At 47.1% G+C, this 23476-nt stretch overlaps 2 protein-coding genes across 9 annotated transcripts in view; one reads left to right on the top strand and one right to left on the bottom strand.

Annotated features, from left to right (window-relative positions):
- GRAMD1B (GRAM domain containing 1B) overlaps window positions 1-14927 on the top strand; it is a 68165-nt gene extending 53238 nt beyond the window's left edge. For 6 of the 7 annotated variants that reach the window (XM_085316809.1, XM_085316808.1, XM_085316807.1 and 3 more), the window contains 6 exons: window positions 527-630; window positions 1042-1245; window positions 1456-1546; window positions 3843-3950; window positions 7344-7461; window positions 8252-14927. In XM_085316809.1, coding sequence (XP_085172935.1) covers window positions 527-630; window positions 1042-1245; window positions 1456-1546; window positions 3843-3950; window positions 7344-7461; window positions 8252-8341 — 715 coding nt within the window. In that variant the 3' untranslated portion in view covers window positions 8342-14927. The remainder of the gene's footprint in view (window positions 1-526; window positions 631-1041; window positions 1246-1455; window positions 1547-3842; window positions 3951-7343; window positions 7462-8251) is intronic. The other variant, XM_085316805.1, reaches the window with a different exon arrangement.
- A 32-nt stretch (window positions 14928-14959) lies between these two features.
- SCN3B (sodium voltage-gated channel beta subunit 3) overlaps window positions 14960-23476 on the bottom strand; it is a 13879-nt gene continuing 5362 nt past the window's right edge. Inside the window, exons 1-6 of one of the 2 annotated variants that reach the window (XM_085316803.1) lie at window positions 23204-23355; window positions 21466-21629; window positions 19581-19806; window positions 18437-18575; window positions 17653-17749; window positions 14960-17151 (exon numbers count right to left, since the gene is read on the bottom strand). In XM_085316803.1, the coding sequence (XP_085172929.1) occupies window positions 17686-17749; window positions 18437-18575; window positions 19581-19806; window positions 21466-21629; window positions 23204-23258 (648 nt within the window). In that variant the 5' untranslated portion in view covers window positions 23259-23355 and the 3' untranslated portion in view covers window positions 14960-17151; window positions 17653-17685. Of the gene's footprint in view, window positions 17152-17652; window positions 17750-18436; window positions 18576-19580; window positions 19807-21465; window positions 21630-23203; window positions 23356-23476 lie in introns of those variants that run through there. The other variant, XM_085316801.1, reaches the window with a different exon arrangement.

Below are 23476 nucleotides of genomic sequence, written 5' to 3'. Positions count from 1 at the left end.
GAGAGGCAGCCATCTAGTGTGGTGACCTCGAGCAAACAATAAACAGCTTCAGAGGAGTGGCAGTTGGATAAGGAGCAAGATTTACAGACTTTTCTTGCCCCCTTCTTTGAAGCAGTGGCTTGCAGAGTCAATTGGCATGCACAGTAAACAAAATGCAGTAGGCAATGGGACGTAGCTCCAGAGACTGTCTCTCTGGAGAGAAGCATTTGTGGGGGACAGCAGAAGAGCTTGGTACCAGGCAGAGCTATGGGCGTTTGCATTTGACTTGGATTAGTAATCTGCCTCTCTGCCACTTGGCCAAAGGTCTTGGGTGTCCTCTCTGGTGAGGCTCCCTTAAGGCCTTCCTGCTGCTGTCTTTAGAAGGACGTTTCATGCAATGCTTCCGACCCAGAAACACGAAGGGCAAAGACCATTCCAGAAGTAACAATGTGCATAATTATTTTGCATATTTACATGGACAAAGGCTTGTGAATTGATATCACCTCCTGGAAGCAAAATTCAGTGTGACTTTCCCTCCTTCACATAGGGTTTCCACAGAGTTACGTTACAGGAAACAGCCTTGGGGGCTGGTGAAATCCTTCATCGAGAAAAATTTCTGGAGTGGCCTAGAAGATTATTTCCGTCATTTGGGTAAGAAGACTGGCAATGACTGGAGCTGCGGTAATGTCCCACAAACAGTGGCACCCTGAAGTCTGTGCACGCTTCTCTGTAAGCAAGCAGCAAACAGTGTGGTATCTGCTTGCCAGCCTTCACGGGGTCAGCTCTCAGGGTGGCTTTCAGCTGGGGCCAAGCTAAGGTTATTATCACAGTGGTTGGTAGCACTTGCTGGAATTACACAGACCCTGCTTTCTGGCATGAGTACAGACAGTCGGGTCTATGCAGGGTTATCTTTGTCTGGCACAGCCAGCGCCTGCCCATGCCAGGATGCTTTGGTTCAGCTGGTGCTCCACCAAGCAGCTGTGCCATTAGAGGGCTCTAAGTTGATGTCAGTATGCAAGGATGGTGCCCCTCCTATTAAAGCTCTTCTTCCTTTCTTTGCAGAGAGTGAACTGACCAAAACCGAGAGCACGTACTTGGCCGAGGTCCACAGACAATCCCCCAAAGAGAAAGTGAGCAAGCAGTCGACTGTGCGGCGGAGGAAACGCGCCCATGCCCACCTGCGGGTGCCACACCTGGAGGAGGTGCTGAGTCCTGTCACCACCCCCACAGATGAGGAGGTTGCACATCGAATCAAGCATGTGGCAGGTCAGAAACGTGCAGACACCTCAGGGTTAGGGTGGAGAACTGGGCACCTCTGGAGACAAGCCATAGCTGTGTTGCAGGGAGGGTTAATGGGAGAGAGGGATCAGAGTTTTCTAGAGCAGCTGATGCATGTGTTTGAATGAGATGAAGGGGTGGGTGGAGATTTGCCGTGCCCATCGGATGGCCTTTCACTGCCTAAGTGCATCTCCTCAGGTTCCACTCAGACACGGCACATCCCTGAGGAGAGCCCCAGCGGTTTCCACCTGCAGAGTGTCTCCAGGCTGCTCCTTGTTATCAGTTGCGTGTAAGTGATCTTTTCTGCTCTCCCTTCACAGTCCATCTTTCTTTGGGCCTCTTTTGTGTCTTTGGCATTCTGTGCTCCCCTGTGCCAGTCTGTTCTCTCTCTTGTTCCGCTCTGTTCCCAAACTTTGTCGAGGACAGGCAAGCAATGAGATGCAGAAAAGAATGAGTTAAAATTTCTCCCAAATGCCCCACCAAATGTTTTGTCTGGCTTGATCACAACTCTTGCAGACCTAAACCAGCCACTGATTTGGCTCAGTAGCTTCTTATTTCATCAAGGTCTCTGCTTTCCCCTCAGTTCTGACCTTGCTTTAACCAAGCACAGGCTCCACGTTCCTGCATGTACCTAGGAGTCCTCAAGGGAGGTCTGCTGTACTGTATGGGACACAGGCAGTGTTGTTAGCTGGCACACAAGGCAAAGGGCAAGCCAGGCAAGGAGAAGCGAGTCAACAGTTAAGGGAAATTGGACAAACACAGAGTGGCTGTTTTATTTTGGGGATGCAGTTTAGAGATTTTGATTAATTTTTCTGATGTCTTCTAAACAATGTATTTTGTGAACCATGTCTTTCAATGTCATACGCCAACAAGCTAGCTGTTATCAGGAAAGATCACAGGAAGCAAGAGAGATTGGCGAGATGTTAGCTCGGCAGCAAGAACTAGGTTTACACTGAGTCCTGTTTCTGCCACCACCTTTCACAGTTGCTAGTCTTGGACTTTCTGGATCTGTGCTCAAAATGAGCCCGCATATCCCTGTGACTCTACTGTTAGGCCCAAAACCCAGCAATATTTATCAAATCTCTGCCCTTTGGGCCGTCTAGAGCTTTCATGCGTTAGTGTTGCAGCTGTTGCAGAACTGGACTCCGAAGCAGTACAGTCTGAAGGAGTGATCTGGATATGGCTGGGGTTTCTTTTCAGCACTTAGGGAAATGGCAACCTTACGCTAACCCTCGAGGAATAGAGGATGTTTGCGCGTTCTTTTGTTAAGCTCCGTCCGTCTTTTTGTGAGGTCTGAAGAAGCTGAGATTTGTAGACTGATGTTACTTTTCAGAATTTAGCTCCTTTGTGTTTCCTTTTCCCATAAAGACTGGATAGATTTACAGCAGCAAATCAAAAGCTTCCCATCAAAGGCAGTTCAGTAGCTGTCTGGCGTTTGGGTAGATGTGACTGCACATGTAGCAGCAGTGCAGGTATCTGTGGGAGACAGGTGGGCCATACGGCAGACATTTGCGGGCAGACAGCCTGGTGCTGTCTTCTCTGTCTGGACAGCTGAGACGCAACTGATGTTTTTGCTAGGAAAGCACAAATGCTTTAGAACAATCTCTATTTACAGGCTACTAGCGTAGAGTGGTCAGAGCACCCTTCGTTAACATTTCCAGAACATCTCTGGCCAGTTGCCATCTGCCTGAACTGGCTTATAGTGGGCCATTCTTCAGGCAAAATAGCAGCAGGATTCAGAGACAGGCACAAGCACGTTATTTTGGAATCTATTGCCTGAGCCTGTCACTGCGGCTGATGGACGGGAGGAGTGGAAATGCGAGTGCGGGCTGGCGGCAGGGCAGGAGCAGTTACAGTACCTGTCTGGTAGGAGCGCGGGCTTGCGTGGCCTGCCGTGGTGTTCCCATCTCTGGGAACGGTGTCAGGAGCGAAGGGCTGGGTGCACGCAGGCTGAAACGCGCATTTCCGTATCGACAGTGCTGCACATGAGCACGCTCTGTGCTTCACCACAAGAGCCTCCCACAGCTCAGCTTTTGCTGACTCTCACCCACAGTTGCAGGCGCGTGAATATTGTTTTTCCTTCTTGACTCTTCCCACTGTTCCTTTCCTCCCTCCTCCCCCATATATCTTCCGTACCCTCTCTGAGCTATCTCCGCTCAGTCCAGTTTTTCCCATTCTGTGTCAGTCTGCTTCTAACCTGCAGCTACTCCGTCTTTTCTCTTCCCTGCTCCCATTAGGATCTGTTTCAGGTACTGTCGCTCTTTTTTTACCCCCTTATTTGCCTGTTTCCCTCCCTTTCTTTGCATTCAGCACAGCCACCCATCTAGCCTGTTCTGTCTGCTCCATCTGTCATCCCTGTCTCTCTGTGCTCCTTGCTCTCACAGCTCTCCCAGAAGGCGAGGTTTTGAGCTCTGGTCACCTGGCCCTTACTCGGATTAAATTCTCACTCCTGTACAGAGTGGTCCAGGGCCCAGAAACCTTGTTACAGCACTGGGTGTTTTCCCAAGTGGGACTGGCAGGGAATGGAGTTACAAAGTGCTCATAGTAAACTGACATGTCTGTTTTTTTTTTTTTTTTATTCCCAGTCTGGTATTGTTGGTCATTCTCAATATGATGCTGTTCTACAAACTCTGGATGTTGGAATATACCACCCAGACGCTCACGGCATGGCAGGGCTTACGGCTACAGGAAAGGTAACGCCACACCTTGTCCGTTTTGTGTTTGTCTCTTCTTGCGTTCTTCCCGTGTTCGATAGAGGGGTTTACAGACTGCCAGAGCCTGGGGTTCTCAAGTAGGTGGCTTTCCTTCTGTATTTATAAGAAAAGTAAATTTTTTTAGCCAGATCAAGCTGCTAGGTAGCTGAAGCTGTGAGGCCCTCAGTGTTTCCAGATAAGTAAGTAAAAGTCTTATACTGTTGGACAGTTAGAGCAGAAGACGGTGAGTTAAAGGCAACTTCTGCTTCTTCTCTCTCCCATGTAATTGAGGACCCAGGCGCTAGGAACAAATGTTTTGCAAGCTTGGGCGAGTGCTGTCACCTCCCTGTTTTGATGTCTAAACCTCTCTGTATTTCTGAAAAGCATGTGTATCCCAATGAGAACTGGAGCTTGTGACACCCAATTAACTGTTTGAGAAATAAGTGTTTTGAAAGATCCAGATACCTGCAAACTGCTATAGCATGGGAGGAGAAGAGGGAGCAGTAGGCGGGCACAGGGAGTTCCATCGCAACCTTGAGTTCCCTGGAGGTGTAGGTGGCAAGCAGTGAAAAGCGACTGCAGATGACAGCCTTTCTTCATAACTGGTAGCGTGGGACCTTGTCCAAGGCTTTTTGCGCATCCTTTCCATAATGTCTTACTGAGTATGTGCTTACTGACATGTGCGCAGGCCTCTAGGCAGTGAAGCAGGGCTTCCATGTTGTTCTTTGCAGAAGGCATGTTGACTGCGTCCAACCGGCCCGAGTTTATTCTTGGGATCAGTCTTTATTATAGACTCTCCCGTCTTGTCTAAGGTCAAAGACTGCTTTTTTTCCAGTTGCTGTTTCCCAGGATGCCCTCCAGACCCTTTCTGCAGATGGCACTTAACTTACACTGGTGGCTTGATGTTGTTGTTTGTTTGTTTGTAACATGGGCCAGCAGTTCTGTGTTACGAGTCCCCTCCCACATTTTAGGTGAGTGCTTTCTGTACACAGACTGCTGGATAAGCCTGCTTTCCTGCTTTGAGTCACTATTCTTAGCAGTTAAGGTGGGGAACATAAAGCCCCCTTTTTGTAAGGTGTTTGTTTATGATGTCCCCATCCGCCCCGGCAGTATTTTTGTATGGTCGCAGAGCTCTCCTCGCTAGCTTTTTGCTTTGTCTTTAGACATCTTGGTGACACGCTCTTCAGAGATGTCTGTCTTTTTCTGACAGGACCTGCCTCCTGTTATGGGCTTTCCCATTTCTCCTTTTCAGGGAGGGCTTGCTCTTTTCCCTAATAGCCTCTCTATACTCTTGGTATTTAGGCTGCTACTATAGTGTTAGTGTAGGGCTCATACAGTGTTTGTATGCTTCTTGTAATGTGCATGTACTGGAGTTAGTTATAGTATTCCCTTGCAAAGGTAACCTCATCGTTTTGCGACAGCAATTGCAGAGAGGCTGCAGAAATAGGTGCTGCACCCCACCCTGCCCTGCGAGAGACCAGAACCAGCTGCTGGGATCCAAGGCTGGGCATGCTAAGAAGCGGTTTAAGGCTCCACATTTTCTTCATCTCTGGTTCCAATGACAGTCAGATTCAGTGTGGAGAGGGGCACTCAGTGTTCCCCCAAACTAAGTACCACCAGTTCTCAATGTGTTGCGTCTACAGCTGGACAAGGAAGGCAGTCTTTATTAGTAGTAGAGCGCTATTTTTTAAAAGGACCAGAATTCCCACCCTTGTGACTGAATCCATTGTTTTATTGTTGTGTTTTTTACTCTGTTATATTTAACATTATCTATTATGTAGCAAATCCCAGGGCCGGAGGATGCTGAGTGAGTCAGACAGGTGCCAGCACTCAGCCACTGATGGGGAGGTGGCTGCGACTGGCTGCCTGCGGCTGCCACTCAGAGGCATGTGACGGGGCCCAGGCAGGTGCCAGCCCTGTGCCCGATGAGTGGGTGGATCTTGGCCGGGCCATGGCCAGGATAAAGCTCAGCCGGGCAGAGCGACGCAAGGAGCGTAGCGACGAGCAGCGTAGTCAAGGCAGTTAGCGCGGCAGTTGGCGACGGCAGGAAGGCACGGCAGAGCACACTGGTTCTCTGCCCTCCTCCTCCTCCTGAGGTAAGAGGGAACAAAGTAGAGTATTAATTGCTAGGAAGAAAAAGAACAACTTACCTACCAGAGAGGTTAGTTTGGGGAGCTCTTACTAATATAAGAACTCCCACAGGAAGGGTAGCTTTAGAAGCTCTACTCAGACTCCAGTATAGGAGGCTGAAGACCAGGACTATATAATTCTTGAGGAAGTAAGCAGTGTCTCCTTGTGTAAGATGGGCAATGCACAAGAGAGGAGGGACTCAGGTACCTAAGCAGGCATAGGAGAGATTTACTTATCTTAGCAACAGGTAATGCAGTTAATTAGTATTGCAGCCTTTTATGAGAAGCTGCAGGGCACCTGCTTCAGGCTAGCAAAAGGAGAACATTCAGCATACTTACTAACCAAGGAAGACAGCCTGTCCTCTGCTGTGACTCTAAGCAGAAGGCAAAGCAATCTTAGCAATGCCTCATGGGAGAAGCTGAGGGCCCACAAAGGCACCAGTTCAGACCAGTAAGGAGAAGAGAAGCTACATTCAACTTACCTTCCAAGGTAGACAGCCTGTGCTGGCCTCAGTCACTGCCAACTGCCTTGACTACGCTCCTCACTCTCAGACTTCGCTCTGCTCGGCTGAGCTTTATCCTGGCCTTGGCCCAGCCACGATCCACCCGCTCGTCAGGCACAGAGCTGGCAAGTGCCTGAGCCCCATCATCACATGCTCCTGAGCGGCAGCTGCAGGCAGCCAGTCGCAGCCGCCTCCCCTTCGGTGGCTCAGGGCTGGTGTCTGCCCTGAACCTGCTCCAATCAGAAGCCTCCAGCCCTGTCCTGGGGGACTGTTTCGGCCTTGTGCCCACACTTACTTACCTACCATTGCAAAAGAGGTCTGGTGCTGCTGTGCTTCAGGACAAAGAGCAAGCCTTGTACTAAAAAGGCTAATGCAGCATATCTAGAAAAACACAACCACAGAAGCAGTACCTGGCAATCTGTCCAAGAGTATAACGTCCATGTAAGCACTTCCCTCTTGGAGAACACACGCGTCCCAGGCAACGAGCATGCACTGCCTTCTGTACTCAGGTTTCCCCCAGAAAACTGGCCATTCAGCTCTAACTATAGTAGGGCACTTCTGCAAATGCAAGTCTTTCTTCCTTTATTATTACTGTGGTTAACAGAGTAACATTAGCGTATCCAATTTAGGAAAATACAAAGCACATTCGGAGAGAAACTGCCTCATAGGTGGAGAGACTGGACAGAAACCAACACAATCTGCCTTGCCCACCTTGACCTTAATTTTCCCAGATTCACTCTCGCTCATATTCTGCCTGACAGGTTACCCCAATCCCAGACAGAATGGGCCCAGTTACTAGAATCTCAGCAGAAGTATCATGACTCAGAGCTACAGAAATGGCGTGAGATCATCAAATCTTCGGTGATGCTTCTAGACCAGGTGAGCATACCATTCTGGCCCGTTAGTGCTGTGACTAGATGGGCACCATGTCCTCTTAGCTGCCTGCTTGCAATCCTCCAGCCTTACCTAATGCCACTGTAGCCAGTGAAGTAGATCACTGCTCCCATCTCCCTTTAGAGGCTTCTTCTGACATCGGTGTGTGCAGGAGGTCCCAAGTGCTAGTCATAGGCTGCCACAGCTTCTCTTTCATCTCTTAAGTCCAGGCAAGCCAAGAAGAGAGGTCTGTGCAGCCAAAACCTTAGATTAGACACCACACCTTGCATCTAGTCTCCGGCATCCCAGTGGGGTCTGCAGAGACCTTGTCAATCCCTGTTTGGAATGCAGAATCTTTCCCCTTCCAGCCTGGGTTCTCATGCAGCTTGTGAGAACCGAGGGGACATGCTGTGCACGGACGCTTAATACCACAAAGTCAGCAGTTTCAGCACCCGTTGCCAAAGAGCCAGATGTACACCAGCCTGCTTGAGAAGGAAGAGTGCTCTGCAGTATGGACAGAGCAACTCACCTTGCACCTCATTCTGCTAGCCGCTTCCTGGTCATTTTGGAAAATGGTCTCTCACTGGCTCCCTTGTCAGTCCCCATTTCTCTACTGGCACATCCCAGCCCTGAGGTATCAGTGTCAAAAAAACAGATGAATATAATTTAAGTACTCTGTATGGAACGAAGAGGCAGCTGAAAGGCATGGCGGGGGGGAGCTGAAGAAAAACCCCAAAGCTCTCTCACCTCTTGGATTTAGAGTAGCAAAACGTGGGAGATGTTTCTTGTCTTGCAGATGAAGGACTCGCTAATAAACCTTCAGAATGGCATCGGGTCCCGGGACTTCGGGTCAGATCCAGAGGAGAAACGGAAACGTTTCCACTAACAGGCAGGAATGCAGGAGGCCAGAGGACGGTGTGCAATATGTGTATATAGGATATATAAATATATATATATAAAAATATATATATACAGAATATAAATATATATATTATATACAGATTTTAAGAGAAAAAAAAGCCTATGTATCGAGAGGAAGGATTGACCTCCAACACTGGCTGAAATGGAGTGTCTCTGGGGTAGTGTGGTGTGTGTGTGGCGGGGGGGCTGGGCTCTCCCAGCACTGAGGTGCGCTTAGGGGCTCACCGAAGTGAGCTCCCCTGGGCCCTTGCACCACTCTTCTGTATATTCCTGGCTGTTTGTCTGTCTGGCTGTTTTGTTGTTGTTTGTTTCAAAGGGAAGCATCAGAGTGAGTGTCCCTCCCCTCGTCCCTGCGCATGAGGGTCCCTGACTAACTATGTAATGCCTATGTATAAAGGGGACACTGTCTCATGAATATCTTACCTTGCTGGCTTCAGGGCAGAGAGGTTTTGGCAATCACCATCAATCCCTTATGGAACTATTCAGCATTTGGAGAGGAGGCCTCAGAAAGAATGGCTCTAGGTCTGTAGACAGCAGGTCTCATTGGCAATCACCTCCTACGTCTCCTGGAGCAGAAATGCAATTTGCTGTCGTGCTAGCCAGCCTGGTTCAGAGAGCAAAGTACAGCATGTAAACGAGCTGAAACACTTTCTCCAAGCACTGATGTGTTTACTCCTGTTATTGGTACTGCATTAATAGCCAGGAAGATGGTGGGGAAGGGGGGTACCTGCCTACCTGGTGCTCAGATGGAGGAAAGCCCACCACAGACAGCACACTTCGATTTCCTTTGACAGTGTCCCCTTTATGTTTTCTGTGGTTCTCTGCTTTCCATGTGCTTGAGTCCCTGACATTAAGTCATCCCTGTGCTCAAGATCGACATTGGTGCTGAAAGAGCCACCTGTGTGACTTCCCACGACAGCAGGAGTGCTCCAACTTAAAAACAAAACCAAAATTAGTATTATTTGCAAGCCCTCCTTTCCACCAAACCATGTGCTTTAGCAGGGTGTGGGGTGGGAGAGCTAAGGAACTCCACAGAACTGCTTTCCTCTTGCCCCTGGTCAGCAACACCATTTCAGACATACCTCCTAGCCTTCTTCGTGGTGAATACTTAATGAGTTACATCTACGGCATCTATCCATCAGTCCAGAAGAAGTTACAGGGACCAAAAGAAAACAAAGGACTCAGCGGGTGCAGGGCAGATCTGAACAAATGTGCGCAGTGTGAGGCAACTCCTATCAGCTGGATACTGAAGCCTTTGCACTGTAAGCAGGTCAGGTCCTAGAGATGCATTACAAAGGCAATATGCACTTTTGCTTGTTCTGGAGGATAATTTCAAACTCCCATCAGCAGCCAAATAAGGGAGAAGGGCAGAGAAGCTATGCTGTGGAGTGTACCAACACCATTGCGAGTGGGTGGGATGCAGGGTGCCCGAGTAATTAATAAATGCTTTCTCATCTTACCGAGCCAGGTAGATTAGCTGCTGTGCGAGGCCCTCAGTCTCCACCTTGTTCAACACCTGGATTCAGCAGGAGGAGTCCGCTGGCTGTCTCCTGTACGCAAATGGTGCAGTTCTAGCTTGTCCGTTGTCTCTAGTTCCCACGGGCACTGAAAGAGCAGGGGACAAAAGGGTGAGTAACTGGTCCCTGAATCAGAGAGTCTCTTGTTCACATAGCCTGACCAGGGAGAGGTGCTGTTGGTAGGGGTAACTCAGTGATTTCTCCCAAAGTAGCCAAGTGTCACGATCAAATGCTAACCACAACGTGTCCCAGGGAAGACTCACATTTGAAGGAGTGAAGATAAAGACAGGTTGTCGAGAAGACATTTAAGAGTGGGAAAGTCAAGGTACAACTGCCAAATGCATGCCTGGGAAACTAGGGAGTTGTAACTTGTATTTATGACTATTTATTTAATTTAATGCTGCTGACTACTGTACTACTCCCTGGCTTTTTCCAGTGAGGCTGCTGAAATGGCCACTGTACAGTGAAACTGAGCTCCTAGTGCCTGGGAAGAGCCTTCTGCTGCTAGTCTTGGGACGGGAGGGCACCGACTCCCCGCTACTACGTGCCCCGCTAACTGAGAAAGAGTCTCGTTTCCTCATTATTCACTTCCATAATTGCTCAGTATAGAAAAATCCTTTCCTGCCCACCTTCCTCTTTTCTAGATGTGAGGTCTTAACCAAAACCACAGCAAGGTTTTTGTCTGGATGCCCTCTTCCAGAGAGCTGAGATAGAAAATACCTCCTACTGCAGTTCAGTTCTGTTGGACAGAGTAATTCCTTCTGCATCCATGGAAAATGTCGGCCCTTTCGCTTTATGGTTAAATTTCCTGAATAAATTAGTAATGCTTTCTAGGAGCAAGACTGAACAACCTGAGTAATGTTGCAGGAGGGGGGTATTTTTGCCTTCCCTAAGCAATCATAGCCAAATGATAGCTTGGCTTTCATTGACAGGGTTTCACTTCTTTACTTGCCTGCATTGCTCACCTGTGCCAGAAATCCCACCGTGGATGATAGTTCATTGCGCCTCGCAAACACACTTCCCCTGCCAGGTCCTCCATCTGATCCTTCTGCCACTGGTAGTCTGCCAGGTGAGCGTAGCTAGGTTTTAATTTGCAGAAACGTAACAACTACAAAATACATGTTTTAGAAGGCATTTCTTCAGCCAAATGTAATACATACAAATCAATGCCAACAGCTGGTAACCTAATTCTTGCCAAATACCATACTACTTACTGAGAGCAGGGGGAAGAGAGAAGGCAAAAGTTGTTGCATGTTCTGACTTCCTGGTTTGTATATCTCACCAGCTTATACAGGAGGACAACATACTTATTAATCCCAGCTTCATACAATCTTATTTCCAGTAACTGTTGGCCTTGTACTGCTTACTTTAAAAGAGGTGCTTTGGGTTATGCCATCTGGGACAAGCTCAAATTGAATTTGAGACCTGGTAACAGCTATGCAGTAATGCATATCATAAAATAGATACTAAATGTATCTAGTGCAGAATCTGCATGTAGACTCTGGGAAAGATGAAGGGCTTCCATTATTTCAGGTGGCAAGATCAGAAACATGTGCCCAAGACAGGGGCATTGCTGTGTCTGCGCATTCCTTGTAGGAGAGAGAGAGAGGAACCTGCAATGGAAAGAATAGTAGCTCAGTTATTAATTAATTGGACAACCATACTTTGGGGGTGTTTATTCAGAAAAGAGCTAATAATCCAATGCATGTGTCATCCACAGAATTATGGTATTAATTGATATTAACTGATATTAAATTATCCATAAATCCTTTAAGAGAGGAGAAAAGAAGTAACATAGCTTTGCTCTCCCCCAGTGTCTCTCAGGTATGCTGCTGATGTAGACTATGTATTTACACACAGCTTATACTCAGCCATACCCGCAGACTGCTTTTGACCACCTGACCCCATTTATCTACTTCAGCTCTTTCTAATAAAGAGAAACCCAAGAGATACGTCTTTATTATAATGACCTACGCTGAAAGAGGCAGTAGTTCAAAGTGCGATACTGTGCTCAACTTACAGCAGTAAAAGTTGAAAGCTGCTCTGAAATAATGACACCTGCCTTGCCGTATCCCTTCTGAGAAAGTCTCACGGGCCAGGCTGCGCTCTTCTCGCATCAGACCCCGTTAGTTGCAGAAGCTCCTATATGTGTAGATGGCACAGAGTTTAGCCTACTTAGCTACTTTAGACTACAGCACTAAGCCGTGTAGCATATCCAGTATGGTTTTTTTCTGCCTTCTTTATATGGGAAGGTGGAGGGCTTGTTTTTTTTCTTTTTTTTTTTCTTTTCTTCTTTTTCTTTTTTTTTTTTCCTAATAGTGGCTAGAGACACTTTTTGGTCCAGGTGCTCAGTGAGACCTTTTGGCTAGGCTCTGCAGTGATTTCTGTGCAGCTACAAAGGTGACAGGGAAGCCTGCCCAGCTTCAAGGCTGAGCAGTGGACACACTTGCAGACTTCGTTGTCTGGCTTTCTGCGTGTCAGAAATGCTAACCAAAAAGGAGCACATACACGCAGGTTCTGGTGAACACTTAGCTTCTGTGCTGTGTAGCCTGTAGTACTCTCCCCAGCAGCTCTTCCTTCTCAGAATTGCATTTCCATCACCTTTCAGTGATCCAGAGGCACCTGAACAGAAAGGAGACAGAGAGGGCAGTTTCCATCTTTCACACCATGCAGCACTAGGCGAGCGTGATGGAGATAATCCCAAAGACCAGCACTGCTCTTGACAAACGAGCTTCAAAATAGAGGTTAGTGGCAGATGTTTCAGGGGAGTAAACATGCTCCCACTTAGTTAGATGGGTCTTTTTATGCTGTGAGAAGTGGGAAGACTTTTGTGACTCCTCATCCTTAGGGTTTATTTATATGGGCACAGCATAAAGCCAGCACATACAACAGTGTATTTGAAAAACCCATCTGTGACCGCTACTACCAAAGCATACAGAGTCTCCAGACTGCTGCAGTGATCTGGGAAGAGGCTCTGTCTGCAGTGTGGCCCAGTCTTCCCTGAGGGGTGCTTTTGTAGCTTGTGGCAAACATGTCGAGTCCTGCTCTGCCATCACTCTAGAGATTATGGCCTCAGAGTAGTCCTCCACCCAATGTCCTTATAGTGTTTCCATGATTCTTCCCAGGCAGGAAATGTATTGAACGAGCCATTTTCCAAGATATGACCAAGTAGTCTTTCAGTGTTTCTTTTCCCCTAACCAGGACAGAAGCAGGCTGCTTGCTAATTTAAAGGTGGAATTTTCCAATTCCCCAGTGTGCTATAGGTGAAAAGTACAGTCGGTAACAGAAGCTTTAAAGCAACAACGCTTGCAGCTTGTAGCACTGCTGGCTAGGGAAGGAAGGGACTGGCTCAAGGGGGTGATTCTGTTGCATTTGCCAAGGCCGCTGCTACCACCCGGCAGTTCTTGGCAAAACCATGCTTTCCGAGTTACCTGCTGAAATCCAAAGAGTTCGTTCCAACAGGATCTTTGCCAGGCTTTCTACCATTGAGAAATTCTGTGGCATGGTTGTGGACTTTTGTCTCAGACTTTTCAAAAGGTCTCGGCGCTGGTTAAAAGACCCTGCAGGGGCTTGCTTAAACTATAGTCCAAATAGAGACTCTTAAACCAAAGCATCTGAGGTAAGTGGCTCACAAACCATATGTGGCAACCTAGTTCGCAAGATGTGGCTGTGCTGACCCTTTGGCCCATTCCCGCTGCCTGCCATGCTTTGATCTCTCTATGCTTTGCAGTTTCTACAGCCCAAGTCTCTCTGTGCCATATTACTATTTTCTAAATGTGCACACTGGCCAAATAACACTGATCTCAAGTCTTGGATCAACTGTTGATAGAGGTTATTCCCGTACCTAGCCAGAGAGCATGGGCTTTGCTGTTAGCACGGATACATGCTGTCCCAGGCCCTCCTTTCCCGCGCGCACGTTGCGGCGTGGGCTGTGGCTCTCCCCTCTCCCCCTCGCTGCCGGACAATCATGCCCGTTGTCATCGGTGGACTGATGCGGTGCTGTCCCCGCTTGCCTTTCCTCTCTGCAGTCTGTACGCTCCTTAAGTGAATGTGTTTTGTTTTTTCAGTAAGAAAAGGACTTCCTTCTGCTGAAGGAATTAACATTTGCACATGGCTCAGGGAGGAATATCCTCTGGCCGTTTCTGTTACCTCACTCATTTAGGCCAATTCCATTGCTAACGTAAATGGCCACCTTCCCCGACCCGAGCTCTGAGCTGATTAGAGGTGAAAACAAACGCGCAGCTCAGGGTCTAGAGCCACTTGGTCATGTCTTAGTGTCCCAAACTGCCCCAGTGGCACTAGAATTTGGGAGAGTGGCTGCTGGGAAATGGCGACGTTACCCAGCAGAGTGGTAGAGCTTGTGCCGCGTGCACGTAGTTTGTGTCCTCGGAATCCCACCTCCCTTGTAATAGCACATACGGAAGCACTAACCTGGCTCTTGGCTCGAGGAGCTCGGAGGGGAAGGAGGAGCAGCAGAACGTTGCGGCATACATGGTTACAACTGCCCGGGCTTGGCATCGTGGGGCTGTGGTGCTTCCAGGACGTTGTCATTCTTCCTGCAGTTCATCCCTCATCTAGGGCTCTAGGGCTGGATAAAGCTGCTAAAAACCCAGAGCGTGCTCTCCCCACCCGAGGCCCTGGATTTTACAATGCCAACTGCTGTGCGTAATCTCAAATTAACAAGGATCATCTCATGTCAGCAAGGATAGGGAAGGGGTCCTAAATCACCCCTAAGCGTGCGCTTCCCTTCTCGGTCACATCACCAGAGCCGAGGAAGGGCAGGTGCTGCTGGCCAAGACCGACACAGCCTGTAGTGCTAACGTGAACTTCAGGGGGGTGGGGGAGGAACTGTGGTTCTGTTTTAGGAGTTGTCTAACTGTCATAAACTTTGCGCTGTGCGCAAAGTGTGATAAAATGATAATGAAACTTACCTGCTAGAACCTAGGAATTATAAAGGCTACACAGCCAAAACTTACTGTAAAGTAGCTAGTACAACAGAAGTACGGTATAAATTAAAAAAAAAACTATCAAACAAACAGCATGACTCACGAGTGCTTTGAGTGCTTTGTTGTTTTTATTGTCTTGCCTGTTCTGAAGTCTCTTCTGTCGTTTCCAAATACACAGAGACACTCTTTCCAGGTACCGACCAGGACCATCTCTTCCAGGACAAAGCCTGCCTTTAACACTGCCCTTGGATGGTTCCATTTTTTTTTTCCTGTGAAAGTCTTGAGCAAAATTTACACACAGTTTCCCCTACCTAGAAAACAGGGGGTCAGTCACATCTCTGAAGGATGTGGGTAAATGACAGATGCGTCCATAAAGACATCCTGAGAAGCTGTGTGTAAACTATTAGAAGGAGCAGTACTAAAGGACAGCTCTTCTTTACCTCCTGAGGTAGCGCTCGAGAAGTTTTCAATTAACTCAGTGTTACAACATCAGAAGGTTATCAGTATTTCACCAGGACTGAGAGGGAGCAGAGCAAAAGTAGGAAAGAGATTATGTGACCTTACCTAAAAATCACCCTGGGCATCAGGTCAGCGATGGAATCCCTGGATTTACCATCTACTCCCTCCTCTGCTGCTGTGGATCTAGAGTTGGGAGTATGCCCCAATTTGCCCTGAGGCCTAGTCTAAGTTGGCCTAGGGAAAGAGAAGACACTCAGCAGAATTAATTTTTCCCCCTTTTGGATGTTAGGTTTTGAGGAACCAGTACGCAGATTTCCGCAATTTCTGCAATTTTAGGAACATATAAACTACAGCAGAACAAAGCAGAGGAATTCCATACGTGGGAAGCATGCCTTGAGTCACAAGCATTTTACAACCATGTAGAAGCAATCAGTGTAGCAAAATTTTCAAAGGCTTGCAAGCAGCACAGGCTCCATTGCAGCAGGTATGCAAGAACTTGTACTGTATAAAAAAACTCAACCACCTCCCATTCTGTATTAAGGTCCAGTTCCACTCCAAGCCAATGCTCCTGCCTGTTTTTTTTTTTCACATAATCCTAGTTGTTGAGCTCCACAAATTTACTTATTTGTTGTCTATACAGGCCAAAAAACAAATTTTACTCTGCCTTATCTGATGAAATTTAGAATGCAAGTTTGTATAGGAAACACAGAAGGTACAGCATAATTCCTGTGCAGTAGTGGGTCATTTCAGATGAACAGTGACTATTCAAACTACGGACTAATTACCACAAGAAATAGTTACTACTAAAGAATAAGAATTTCCTACTTATGCCTCTAGGTGGTGCTACACTATGGTACAAAAACACTACCACAATTTTAAAAAAGTGCTATGGTCTACAAAGTTACCTGTCGTTTTCCTCTGAGGACTATGCAGCTTATTTAATCTGCTTGCCTATTTGCATCAGGCTGTCCTCCTTCCAAGGTTCTCCCCATAGACAGGTTCACTGCATACCCTGTCCCACCTCACTTGCCTGCTGTCACAGAACACCACTCCACAGGTTATTCCCATCACTAGGGTCTCTGTGTGCTTGAGGAGTAAATCTGCCACACAAGGCAAATGGGAGGAAGTAAGAATTTTGATGCTTGTTAAAGGAAAGGGAGCATGTAAGGGATTCTTATACTTACATCGTATAGCTTCCCAAATTAGAATTCAGATTAAGGATTTAAATTCTCAGTTCTCTCCTTGAAAAGCAAGTCTGAACTTCGCACATGGACTTATCCTTCCTGTTACCATTTTCAACAATTCTAATGCATTATAGCCCTCATGCCACTCTCTATACCTGCACTGGCAGCCTGAAGTCCACAGCAACCCACTGAGCAGTAACTAGTTAATTAAAGTCTTCTTCTTCAACACCTATAGCAACTGCTCGGGTTGTAACAAATGGAGCATCACCAAAAAATGACCTTGCTTCCAGTCCTGTGGGTCAGAGCAAGGTGAGGCACCCTTTACCTCTGCAGTGGAGAATGAAGAGATTTGCAAAAACAGGTGGTGGTGATCACAGCAGCTAGGGAACGACGCTGATATTTACAAAGCTGTTAACACGATGATGGGACTGAAACTCGGGAAGGAGCTGTGCTGCCCATGTCCCTGTGTGCTTTGCTCCGCGTGCTTGAAAGGAGAGTCCTTTACCGAATGCACTGACAGCTCAAAATGGAGTCATGAGGCCAAAGTGAAGGCTGTACAGCGTCCAAGGCAAATGGAAGAGACTTTACGCTTCCCCGCATTTCCTCCTGACGGCACAGAGTTCTCCCAAACCTGGCTGGCATGATGTGGTCCTTCTGTCTTCAGAGCCCCTGCAAGTGAGAGAATCGCACTCTGAGCATGAGTCATTTGATCTTACTGAAGTGACGATCATGATACATAATTAGCATACTAACTGATAAGAAATGAGAAGATCATCTGGATTTTGGTCTTTTGCACACAAAGTACTTCCCAGCAGACACCTCCTTTGGAGACAGTGCTTTCATATGCCTCCCAAATACAGCTCCCCATCTGCATGGAGGGGAGAGTGACTATTCCCAAATACACAGGAATGGGCCAAGGAGTATTACATCATGGCCTGAAAGCAAGCGTGTGTGTTTGTTAAGGTTTTAAAGTAATCTGATTACACCCATCATCTAACGATATCTGAATTGCTTTTAAGGTGACTGGTTAAGTTCGGAGAAGAAGCAGAGCCGGACTCCAGAAATCCCCCCTCTATCACTTCACCAGCACCTCCCACCCCCAAACACGCTACAGAAAGGCTGAAGGCTTGACGGACACAAGCAGCAGTTGACTGCTCATTCATCACCTACCTTGTTGCCATTTGCTCCACTGTTTCCTCTGTGCTATTCCTCCACAGGCACAGCACAGTTCTCCTTGTTTTCTGATGGAATCGCAAGGTAATCTGTCCTGCAGTTAGAAGGAAAGTGGAAAATAAAATATACCTCAAGTGGTACTGTGCAAAAACCAGTTCAGATTCATCTAGCCTTTCAGACATACAGAATGCCTATGAGCGAGTATCTCTATGGTACCAAATTTCACCTGCAGAAGGTGAAAACCTATAGAAGAGGGACCCGCTCCTTGGCACAGTCTTAAAAAATGTCAGGAGCCAGTACTGAGTCCTCCCCAGGCGTGAAATCCTATGCATACATCCGTCTTTCCAGGCACGGAGAGTGCTCTTACCCAAGTCACATCTATGGATGGAAATGGGACAGTATAGAAATCAGAATCTCTCTCCCCTGTGCCAACAGCGAGAATTACCCTTCTCTTCCTCTTCTTAAAAGCAGCATATGCCACAGCCTTTAGAGTCAGCTCTGCAAGTTAGCCTTCCACGAAATGATCTCTGCATAGCTCACAGTAGGCCACTAATGGGATACTGCACACTTGGGCCGCTCTTCCTACCTGGGGCATTCTCCCTCACTTTGTCAGAGCACAGCCTCTTTCAGCGCTCCTAAATCTTGTGATGCTTTCAGACATGGCAAACGTCAGCTAGAAACGTGCAATAGCGAAGTTCAGTCTTCTTGAAGTACAGCTGGGACTGAGACATCTGGAGAGCCCTCTGAGAGCAGGTCACACCGGGGGAGGTTTCACACTTACGCATTTTCCTGGGCAGCCTCCTCTGCCTTGGAGACTTTTCGGTAGCAATAGACCATTTCTATGAGTAGCCACAACGTAAGGAAGACCAGAAGAATATACATCATAATTTCAGAGATGACCGAAGTGAAGTCTTCTCCAGCTGTTAAGAAAATTAAATCATCTTTGATCATTTACTATAGGAGCACAGCAGCTAGATTCAAACTTTCCACCCTCGTGTCATACTTCCTAACCCGCCTTTCCACAGAGAACCAGGCTGCCCCTACTCTGTGAGGGGTGAAAAGAGGGGGCCTGCTGCCAACCCAATATGCCAGCAGTAATTCCACTGTATGCTTCTGCAGGAATCGAACACACAGAGGCTTGCACGTGCCTTGCGTTCTCTGCAACACGCTTTCATACAGATCGCTCACTGTTAGCCAGTCTCATCTTCACGGTTTCCTTTGCAGTTTTTACTCCCTGGTGTTACTTGATTGTATTGCACCACCATGAGAACAGTAATTTGAGAGCAATCAAAACACAGAGAAGGAAAGGAAGGAAGGGAAGACAGAGCAGGAAAAGGTGAGTGCTAAAAATCTTATCCTTCCCTGTCATCAACAGCAAAATTCCCACTGGTTTTCAGCAGCCAGGATTTCAGCACTGAAGCAGAGAAGAACAAAAGGAGCAGAAAAACAGAGGAGCGCTGCAAATGAATGGAGGAACTAGGGGTGAGAAGGAAGCAAGAGATTGCTATCAAAATGGGAGTTTTGTTTAAAGAGAGAGGGAGGAGAAGCAAGGAAGGAGAAACCGTGGCTATCTTGGCAGAGGCCGTGCTGTAGCATCCTACAGCTGCCGGGGAGAAGTGAGGGTTCTGAGTGGAGAAACTGGGAACGTCCGCGTGCACTCTGCGCCTGCCTAGCTGTTCTTAGATGTTGCCCAGGCTTTCCTTGCATACACCTTCCCATACTCACAGAACCACTCAGTGCCTGAAGTGAGGCCACAGCCAGAAAACAAAGCGCAGGGCCTTCCCCTTGAACCCTGAGTAGCGTTTGCTGTTGGCAAAGAAAGACACAATTATCTGGCAGCTCGTTCACCCCTCTCCTGCAACGTGCCTGGATGATGACACCTATGGCAAGTCAGACACAAAACACTTTCTGCCAATCCTTCATACCCTCCTCCACCACGGTGAGATGAATCAATCTGGAGCTCGTGAAGAGAGGTCGGTGAATCTCAAACTCAAACTCCCGGGTGATATTGCAGGTGTAGATACCCGAATCATTCAGCGTCACGTTTAACACAGTGATGGATACGTCCTGCATGTCTTTACTCCCATTCCACTGTAGCCGACCACTGAAGCGGCTCGGAAATTCATGATTAGTTTTCCTGTACTCGTAGATCTGCGAGAAAATGTGAAGGGACATTCTGATTAATCACTGACTCGTATCGTGGACAACAACACAGCATACACAAGAACAACCTTCTCCTCTAGCTACGCACACTTGGCAAGTACGTTCTGAGATGTGGCCTATTTGGAAATAGCACGTATTCATAGTCTACCATCATTTACTTGAAAATCTGAGAATGCTTTATGAAAGACAGAAAACTGAATTACCTCATCGTGAAAGTAGAAAAGCTAAGGCACAGAAAAGCAAATATACTGGTTGACGTTAGCACCGAAGATTAGCAACGGAAATAAAACTCAAATCTTGCACGTCTTAGTTCCCAGCCTTTCAGTTACTGGACATAAGATCATCTTCTCAGAGACAGACAAGATTCATTTTTAGTGAGCCACAGGATGTTCAACTGAAATGTAAGTGTTCCAGAATAATCTGACAGTATGAAACTGGCATTCGCAGGCCTAATCTCTTGCAAGTTTCTAGCTGACCGCAGTCCACATCATTAAACTGCTTGCCCTCGCTCATTTGCATTAGCATTCCTTGGATTGCCATCAGCAAAACCATGACCCAGGTGACTGAATGTGAATTCCCATCTCACTCCTTAGAGTTTCTCTAGTTCTCAAATAATGCAGAATTAATTGGCATCTTCCCAATCGCGATGAATCACAAGCACTCATCTAATTCTCTGATACTCAGATATGATAGTTAGAAAGAAATGTATGCATTCAAACTGAATGATTCTCAGATTTACCATTCTTTCTTGAATTGCAGTTGCCCCTTGTATGTAAGGCTGCTATTTTAATTCACTTTCAAAACTAACTTTATCTTTTCCTGACAGGGATCCAAAGCAACTCACAGAGATCCCTCACTCATGCAGTGCATCTAGAACTCACTTGATTCCACAGTCAGGATATCACTGCTTCCTCTGGGGTGAAAGGAAGTGAATTTTGCTATTGCAGATTTATTGGAACCTGATTTAATCTCCAAAGTAGAGTTTGGAGGTTTGGAAGTCAAGAGGTGAGCCTTTCCCATGGCACCTGGAGTCATTCCATACTTCTGTTTCCCTTCTTAAGTTCCTTATTAATTAGGCTACATCTACTCAAGGAAAGGACCTGGAAATTCATATTCATATATGTGCAACCCCAAATCTTTGAACTCAACAATAGGTTCTAGCTCTTCCTGCAAGGAATCATAGAACAATTGGCATCGGAAGAAACCTCTAGAGATCATCTGCTCCAGTTGCCCTGGCTCAAGAAATGCTAGCTTGCTTATGGCTATGCATGGTGCCCCAGTGCTTAGCCAATCAGCTACGGAAGAAAAAGATGCTTTAGTTACTGCCAAAAACTGGTGCTATGGAACCTTTGGGTGAAAAATGCTGCAGAAATTGTGGAGACCTGCAGCATGTTGCTGAACTCGGAGGAGTCCCTTTCTCCATGATATGAAAGCAGCCTGCTGGTTATTTCTATACTCTGAATCAAAATGTGGCAGAAAGCTTCTTTTCATATTTGGTCTCTCTTCGCATAGTCTTCATCAGGGCTCCTGTGGTTAGACAAAGCTATATTCTGCTAATACTTTTTGGTTTCTCCTGCAAAAGTTTGCTGGACCATGTTACACAGTAACACCTTTGAAAGCAAGAGCTCGGCTACCAAACATACATACAGGTTCATCTTTTCCACCCTCAGGCCTATAGAACCACTCCACCACGGTGCTGGCTGTGACCTCCTCCCTCTTCATGCAAGAGATGCAGAGCAGCTTCATGTGTGTCCCTTGGACAGCCTCTGTCTCTGAGGGAACTTCAACGCATACGGCAGAACAAAAACCAGCTGGAGAAAAAGGAGCAACAGAGGAAAAGTGAGGAGAAGTGCAAGACAGAAACAGAGAGAAATCAGTTATCCACAGCTCAGCATTTACAATCACATCATCCCCAGGGAAAAACCATTTGATTCATTACTAAGCATCCCCTGACAACAGATTCTCAAATGTCAATTTTTACCAAGCTTCCTTCTCTGAGATATAAATAATTCATAATAATTAACAGACCGTGATCACTTTATGCAGATTCACCTCTGCAGCATCTGCTTTGCCACAACTTTAATTTTTTCCATAGTAATTAATGCTACTTTAGAGGCATTGTTCGTTCTCTCACACACATACTGAGCATGCTCCCGTTAGAGCAATTACGGAGTCTCGTATTAGAGAAAGCCTAGAATCCACGCACAGGAACAGCTCTGCCTCTGCGCCAAGTTAAAAGGCTTCGATGTTTTAGCCTGGCAGTGTGTTCAAAACAAATTGTTGGGATTCACTGCCCTTCCTGCTTCTTGGTTTCATAAGGAGTATTTAGGAACCGAGAGGCTTAGCCTCTAGCAAATTGGGCAGCTTACTGGTTTTACATGCATTCTTGTTCAAAACGCCTCTGATCAGATCAATGCTAACACTGGCAACTGTGAAAGAGCGCCCTCCCAAACACAGCAAAAACTGTAGTCTGTGAACTTGAATACTTCTTATGAAACTAAATGCTTCACCACAACATCTCGGATGAAATCCCTGCTGACATTTGTCCCTTGGGCTAAACAATACTGGGTTACATCTGTCCAAATCTGCCTCCACTGCTTAGAGTTTAGCTCACTGTGAAGATGCTGACTTTGCTAGCTGCTCCCTCCTCCCCAGCCTTTGAGATACCATTAACCCACACTCCTAAGTACTGTATTTTCCTAGGACCCATGCTGGAAAGAGCCAATTCCAATTTTTCCATACAACTCCAATTTTTCCATGCCAGTCCATGGGTGGCACTAGCTTCCTGTGAGAAATAAAGAAGAAATCACTGGAACATGCTTAACTCCTGCTAAATTAAGCACGTACATGTATTTACATACAGAGCTGTAAGTACATATGCATGTAAGATGTAGCTGTTTTTGCAAAACTAACCGATCTTTTCTTCATTTTGTAAGGAACACTGGAATGACAATAAAATCATCTCTAGTTTATATAGACTGCATGAAAAACAAGCATTAATATGTACTACATAAAGGTTTGCACAACCTCTCCGAAGCAACCAAATGTTAAACTACATCACAAATTTCAAAACAACAGTGAACTGGAATCACTGAAGAACTTGCATGCATATTAAAGCGCACACTTTCTACCACAGGATCACTTAGCAGTAATGTATTTTCTCTGTTCATATTAACTCCATTACATTCATATTAACTCTGTATGAATATCATTTCCTTCTCCTCCTGTAAACAAAATTAAAAGCCATTTCTAAGGCTGGGCTTCCAGCTAGCGTTAGAGGACCTTTGCTAGGAAACGCAGCGCTTTAAAGAAGCGCCGCACGAACGGCCAGCTGCAGCTACGGGGGAGCACCTGGCTGACCGCGACGCGCAATGGAAGCACCTACCCCAGACCACGAGCAGGACCGAAGCGGCCCGGAGCAGCCTCGGCAGCGCGGCCATTGTTCCGAGCGAGGGGCGACCTCGGGCTGGGCAGAGGCTTTCGGCAGCCGCTGCTGCTCCCGTCCTCGCTTCGAGCCCGGCGCAACAGGATGCCTCCGGCTGCGCGGAGGGAGCTGAGCACGGGCAGACGCGGGGAGCCCGCGCGGATTTTACGGAGCGTTTCCCTGCGGCCCCAAACGCCGCGAGGGCTGCGCCGAGCGCCGGCGGCAGCACCACGG

The sequence above is a fragment of the Rhea americana genome, unplaced genomic scaffold, assembly GCF_003343005.1.
Source record: "Rhea americana isolate MKP2758 unplaced genomic scaffold, rheAme1 scaffold_48, whole genome shotgun sequence".
Classification (NCBI taxonomy): domain Eukaryota; kingdom Metazoa; phylum Chordata; class Aves; order Rheiformes; family Rheidae; genus Rhea; species Rhea americana.
The sequence above is the reverse complement of the archived record's forward strand: the minus strand, read 5'-3'. Positions and strand labels throughout refer to the sequence as shown.